This window comes from Calypte anna, unplaced genomic scaffold (genome assembly GCF_003957555.1).
Source record: "Calypte anna isolate BGI_N300 unplaced genomic scaffold, bCalAnn1_v1.p scaffold_212_arrow_ctg1, whole genome shotgun sequence".
Classification (NCBI taxonomy): Eukaryota; Metazoa; Chordata; class Aves; order Apodiformes; family Trochilidae; genus Calypte; species Calypte anna.
The window spans coordinates 41,009-48,013 of record NW_022045484.1 but is presented as its reverse complement, the minus strand read 5'-3'; the positions used below and the strand labels follow the sequence as shown (position 1 = coordinate 48,013).

General features: G+C 60.2%; 1 protein-coding gene across 1 annotated transcript; it reads left to right on the top strand.

Annotated features, from left to right (window-relative positions):
• Positions 1-344: 344 nt before the first annotated feature.
• Positions 345-2,542, top strand: ELP6 (elongator acetyltransferase complex subunit 6; the record flags this gene model as incomplete). The annotated part of the gene is made up of 2 exons (XM_030468675.1): positions 345-491; positions 1,837-2,542. Coding segments are annotated over 2 exons (276 nt in total), but the record flags the coding sequence as incomplete, so codon positions are not given.
• Between the last annotated feature and the right edge of the window lie 4,463 nt (positions 2,543-7,005).

Below are 7,005 nucleotides of genomic sequence, written 5' to 3'. Positions count from 1 at the left end.
GGTGCAGCCTGAAGCCATCCCCTCATTCTACTGCTCGTGAGCTGTGGGAAGAGCCCAGCACCAACCTCTCCACATCATCCTTCAGGGGGTTCTAAAGAGCCTCCTCAGCCTCCCCTTCCTCCAGCCAGACCCTCCCAGCTCCTGCAGTTTCCTCCTCAGATTTATTCTCCAGGCCCTTCCCCAGCTGTGTTCCTGAGGATGTCCCTGCTGGTGCTGTTCCTGGTGGAGCTGAGCCCCCAGCCCAGTCCTGGCTCAGCTCAGCTCCTGGGGTCCCTTCCCCTCCTTACCCAGAGCAGATGAGGAGGGGGGCAGGGGCTGAGGGTCTCATTCTGCTCTCCTCCCAGGGGAACGTCGTGGTGCTGGTGCACAGCAACCTGGAGTCAGAAGATGAGGAGAAGGAGCTGGTGGTGACCTCCCTGTGCCATCACAGTGACCTCATCCTCTGGGTGGAGGGGCTGCTGACTGGATTCTGCAAGGATGTGCACGGGCAGGTAACACACAGGGAGGTGGCACATGGCACTGTCACTGCAGGCCCAGGGGGAGGTGACAGAGGCTCCATCTGCCCCGTGGGAGGTGGCCCAGGACTCTGCAGCATGGCACTGGTGATGTAGTAGTGATGTCACTACAGGTGTCACTACTGATGTTCTTGCTGCTGTCACCAGGGCCTTCAGGAGCCCCAGGCTCTTCTGGCTGTGACTCCCCCTCTGTGGGGACACTCAGGGACATCCTGTCACCTGGGGACTGCCTCACTCCTGGAAGCTGGGAAGGGTTTGTAGAGCAGCTCAGTGCTGGCTGTCCTGAGCCCCAGAGAGATGGCAGGAGAGCCCTGAGTGGGAAGGGACCTTAAATCCCCCCCAGTGCCCCCCTGCCATGGTCAGGGACCCCTCCCCCAGCCCAGGGGGCTCCAAGCCCCATCCAACCTTCAACACTGCCAGGGATGGGGCAGCCACAGCTTCCTTGGGCAACCTGGGCACCCAGGGGCTCAGCACCCTCACCCCAAACAATTTCTCCCTCCCTGCCCAAGATCTCCTCTCCATCTCCCCTCTCCCAGCAGCCCAGGTGAGCTTTCCCTCCCAGAGGGGACATCTCCTAACACCTGAGTGATCTCTTTGTGTCCCCCTGAAACAAGTCCCAGCTCCAAAGGAAAGAGGAGAGAGCCAGAGATCTCCATTGCTTGGCTGCAGAGATGCAGGGATGGGGCTGGGTGGACACTGTGCACCCAAGCATGATGGTGGGGATCATCTCCAGCTGCTCTGAGCTCTGTCCTGATCAGCTCTCTGTTACCTCTCATGTCTCTGTGCAAGTGCAGAGAGACTCCACAGAATGGAATCATGGAATTGTTTGGGTTGGAAAACACCTGTAAGATCCTGGAGTCCAACCTTTCCCCCAGCACTGCCAAGGCCACCACCACCCCATGTCCCTCAGCATCAGGGCCAGGGGCTCAGCACCCTCACCCCAAACAATTTCTCCCTCCCTCCCTCCCTCCCTCCCTCCCTCCCTCCCTCCCTGCCCAAGATCTCCTCTCCATCTCCCCTCTCCCAGCTCCAAACCCTTCCCCCTCCTCCTGTCCCTGCAGGTTCCTGGAAAGCTTTCCCAGCTTTCCTGCTGGTGGATCCCAGCCTGGCCTGGGGTGGTCTTCTTGGCTGGGAGGGCTCCTGCTCCCTGTTGCTGCCTGGTCCCTTGCCACCAAGAGCTCTGGTTCCTGCCCTCTGAGATGGTTTTTGTCAGTGATTCCCTTTCTGTGCAGGGCAGGCAGGGGTGAGGAGGGAGGAGGATGCTGAGTGGGGCTCCCCAGGGAATGATGTTCATGCTGTTCCTGTTCCTTCCCCTTTGCAGATCAAAATAATCAGGAGAGTGTCCTTGGAGCTGACGGGGGAGCAGGATCAGGTCAAGATCTACCAGTACAAGATCCAGGACAAGAATGTCACCTTCTTTGCTCCAGGACTCTCAGCTGCAGTCCTGTGACACTGTGATACCCCACAGCAACCTGCAGTGAGGCTGTGAGGGGCTGGCTGTGCCACCAGACCAGCCTGGCTTTGTCACCAAACCTGGCTGTGCCACCAAAACATCCTGGCAGTGCCACCAAATCTGGCAGTGCCACCAGACCAGCCTGACAGTGCCACCAGACCTGACAGTGCCACCAGACCTGACAGTGCCACCAGACCTGGCAGTGCCACCAGACCAACCTGGCAGTGTCACCAGACCTGGCAGTGCCACCAGACCAACCTGGCAGTGCCACCAGACCAACCTGGCAGTGCCACCAGACCAGCCTGGCAGTGTCACCAGACCTGGCAGTGTCACCAGACCTGGCAGTGCCACCAAACCATCCTGGCTGTGCCACCAGTGCCCTTCCAGGAACTGGAGCAGCAAACCCACCAAGGAGGGAAGGTTCAGGGTGTGTGGAGCTGCATGCCCAGGAGGGGATTGCCCTGCCCAGAGCTTCCTTTGTCCTCCCACCCCGTTCCCAACGTTTCCAGGCCAAGAGGAAGAGCAGGAACTTGCCCGAGTGGCCCTTGCAGCCTGTGAGCACAGGCAGAGCTCCCCAGGGCCGGGTGTGCTCCCCCTTGTCCGGGGTGCTGGGCAGGAGCTGCACCATCACCCCACCCTCCTGCTGGCAGCCACCCAGGTGACACAGAGCTGGCAGAGGTGGGGACGGTCTTGGCAGCATGGAGCAAGTTTTATCTCCCAGTGCTGGCACAGGAGGGATTGACTCAACTGGCAGGAAATTAAAAACAAAAAAATCCTCTAGGTGCAGGTCTGGTCCCTCAGGTGGCTGTGGTGAGGGCCCAGCTGGGCTGAGCCTTTGCTTTGGTTTGGGTTCTTTTGGGTTTTTCCCCCTTCTTTTCATGGAAACCTCCATGTCACAGCATCAAGGGGTGGTTGGGTTGGAAGGGACCTTAAAGCCCCCCCAGTGTCCCCCCTGCCATGGTCAGGGACCCCTCCCCCAGCCCAGGGGGCTCCAAGCCCCATCCAACCTTCAACACTGCCAGGGATGGGGCAGCCACAGCTTCCTTGGGCAACCTGGGCACCCAGGGGCTCAGCACCCTCACCCCAAGGAATTCCTCCCTCCCTCCCTCCCTCCCTGCCCAAGATCTCCTCTCCATCTCCCCTCTCCCAGCTCCAAACCCTTCCCCCTCGCAGGCTCCCATCCCTCCAGGCCCTTGTCCCAAGTCCCTCCCCAGCTTTCCTGGAGCCCCTTCAGGCACTGGAAGGTGCTCTAAGGTCTCCCCATTGCAGCCTTCTCTTCTCCAGCCTCAACACCCCCAACTCTCTCAGCCTGGCTCCAGAGCAGAGCTGCTCCAGCCCTCCCAGCAGCTCCAGGCCCATCCCTGCTGTTGGGGGACAGACAGAAGGACACCTGCACACCAACTCCTGTCCCAGCTGCTGCCTCCTGACCAGAAATCATCCCAAGCACTTGGTGAAGTGGTGAAGCATTGCTGTGGGTCATTATCATGAATTTTAATTCGAGAAGGGACCATGGATCTCTGTGTGGGAACAAGTTCTGTGCAGAAATGGGAAATTCCTGAGCCTGGGTGAGGAGGTTTTGGGTTTCCCTCCTTCCACCCTGGCAGGAGGGTGATCCCAGGAATGGAGCAGCTGGAGATGGGAGATAACACCCTGGATGCTTGTGAGAGCCCAGAGCACCCTTTCATAGAATCATAGAATGGGCTGGGTTGGAAGGGACCTCAGAGCTCATCAAGTCCAACCCTTGATCCACTCCCCCCGTGGTTCCCAGCCCATGGCACTCAGTGCCACATCCAGGCTCTTTGGAAAGATCTCCAGACACGGAGAATCCACTACTTCCCTGGGCAGCCCATTCCAATGCCTGAGCACCCTCTCCAGAAAGAAATTCTTTCTCATCTCCAACCTAAACCTCCCCTGGCACAACTTGAGACCCTGCCCTCTTGTCTTGCTTTGCTGGGCCCTTTGCAGCTCTGGAGCCAGGGGCAGAGCTGGGGGGGTGGGATGGGTTCCTGCTTATCCATGGAAAACCCAGTGTGGCCCAGTGGTACTGGGAGTGCTGGGAATGGTCCTGTTTGTGTGAGTTTGGGGAACCCTCAGAGTCTGGAGCTGTGGCTGCCATGGAGAGCAGGCTCTGGGGATGGAGTGTCCTGAGGACAGAACCTGACGGGCTCTCCATGCTGCCCAGCCAGCCCCATCCTCCTCACTCCTCTGCTTCCCAGCTCCAGGCTTGGGTAGAACCTGCTGGAATTCCCCCAGAGCTCTGTGTGGAGCCAGAGCTGGGGGTACCCCCATGGCTTGGGGCTCCTTGAGGAGGTTCCTGGTGGTTCCTGGTGGCTTGGTGTCCTCCCGTGTCACACAGCCCTCAACCTGCTGCCTGCTTGGGGTTGAGTGTGGGGTTTGGCCACCAGCAAAAGGCAGAACCCAAGCCCAGAAGCTGAGGTCCTGGCTCGGTGTGGTGGCACTGGGGACAATGGTAGGTGACAGTCTGCCCCTGGGGGAAGGGAGGTGGTGGCTCTGGTGGCTCTGGGCACCAGGACTCTGTGCTGGGGGGACTCTGTGTGTGACTGCAGCTGTACCTTGGCGTCACCTCACAGGGTGCCAGGGGGTGGAAGGGACCTCAAGAGATCATTGAGTCCAGGGCAGGGCCACCCAGTGCAGGTCACACGTCACTGTGAAGTGCAGAATGCTGCTTTTATTCATAAACTAATATTGGATCTAACAGATACGACACTCAGCTTTGACTGACCCTGATGACAATACAAGAATACACTCAGTTTATGTAGAACCCCTCGGAAAAGGTCCCACAGCATCCCTGCTCCCTCCTCCAGCACCACCAGGGTGACAGTGTGACACTGCTGGTGGCTTTGGTGCTGATTTCCAACCCCCCCAGCCCAGCATCTCCTCCATCCCCGTGTTTGGCACCAGGACCTGCAGGCTGGAGGTGGCTCTGGCAGCTCTGCTGAGCCAAGGCCACCAGGCCTGGCTGTCACCCAACCCAGACCTTGCTCCAGAGCTGACACTGCTGGGAAGGAGGTGGAGAAAATGGGAGATTAGGAGGGATGGGACTGAGGACAGAACAGGGTGGCCTTGTGTCAGGGTTGGACAACATCTGCGTGCTGGGGGCCTCTGCTGCACCCACAGCTTTGTTTGGCTGCCAGGGGCTTGTGCAATGCTGCAGCCCCACTGTGGGACCTGGCCCAGGGATCTGCTCTGGGTGCCCTTGGCCTTGGTGGGAGCAGCCCCAGGGCCTTCAGCAACTGCTCAACAGAGGGGATTCTCCCCCTCTGCTCTGCTGAGCCCCCCCTGCAGTGCTGTGCCCAGGTCTGGAGTCCCCAACCCCAGAAGGACACAGAGCTCCTGGAAGGTGTCCAGAGCAGAGCCACTCAAATGCTCAGAGGGCTGAGCACCTCCCTGGGAAGCCAGGCTGAGGGATTGGGGTTGTTCAGCCTGGAGAAGAGGAGGCTCCCAGGGGAGCTCAGAGCAACCTCCCAATATCTGAAGGGGCTCCAAGAAAGCTGGGGGAGGGCTTTGGACACGGGGGGTAGGGAGAGGAGAAGGGAAATGGGTTAAAACTTGGAGAGAAAGGGGAGATTGAGGTTGGAGATGGGGAAGGAATTCTTGGATTTGAGGCTGGTGAGACATTGGCCTCAGCATCTGTGTTAGATAAAAACCTGAGGCTCTGGGCAGAACTTCTAGCAGTCTGCCAGTACCTGAAGAGCCCCCAGAAAAGCTGAGGAGGGACAATTTACAAGGGCCTGGAGTGATAGGATGAGGGGGAAGAGTTTCCAAGTGGAAGAGAGGAGATTGAGTTGAGATATTAGGAGGAAATTGTTTGGGGTGAGGGTGCTGAGCCCCTGGGTGCCCAGGTTGCCCAAGGAAGCTGTGGCTGCCCCATCCCTGGCAGTGTTGAAGGTTGGATGGGGCTTGGAGCCCCCTGGGCTGGGGGAGGGGTCCCTGACCATGGCAGGGGGGGCACTGGGGGGGATTTAAGGTCCCTTCCAACCCAAACCAGTCTGGGACCCATCCATTCTCGCTCTGATTTACCTCCAGGACACTTTTTGGGGATTTTTAGGATATTGGGCACCCAGGAGATGTGCTGGGGGTGGTGGGAGCTCTGCTGCCTCCCATCATCACCACCCTGCTGGTGCAGCCTCTGTGCAGCCCTTGCCCTGCCCACGGCTTCCTCTGTCACCAGGGGAAAGGACAGGAGTGACTCTGCCCCGGGAGGCACAGGGTACACCCTGACCTGTGTCCGGGCTGTGTGACACCCAGGGCTGTGCTGGCAGGAGCAGGACGGGCTTTTTTTGGCATAAAAAGCCCCATCCCTCGCACAGTGTTACAGCTGCCCCTTCCCCATGACCCTTCCCAGCCCCCCTGACCCAGCCCAAGCCACCTCCCTCTATCCCTGGGGTCACCGTCTCTGTGTCCCCCACTCCCTGGAGCTCTGGGCACGGGCTTCACCGCCATCCTCCCTACCAAGTCCCCGCTGCAAGTCCCTCCCTCCGGCCCCGCTCACCCCCAGGACTCCTGGAGCCCAACCCCCCCTACGGAACTCCCCTACCCCATCACCGGACCCCCCGAACCCCTCCATTCCCTCGCGCACGCTCCCCCCTTAAACCCCACCCATCCTCCCCCTGTCCCCCCATCCCCTGTGTGCCTCAGGACCCCCCTTGCCGTGGTCTCGCCCCCCTCCCCGTACCCCACAGCTCCCATTTTGTGTCCCCCTCCGCCATTCCCTCTCCACGTGTTCCCGCCGGGGCGCGCCCGCCTCCCAGAGAGGGCGTGGCCTAGCGGGAATATAGGCGTGGTTATGCAAATTTAATCGAAGTTCTGACCAATGGGACGTTGCGACGGCAGGAGGGGGCGTGGTTACGGCGGGAGAGGGCGTGGTTATGGCGGGTATGGGCGTGGCTTGCGTAGGCCGCTGCGCGCGCGCGCGCGGGGCCTGTCGGCGGCGGCCGCGGGGGGAGGGCGGGAGGGGGAGGGAGCGAAACGGGAGAAAACGGCCCTAAAAACCTGGGCAGGGCGGAAGGCTGAGGG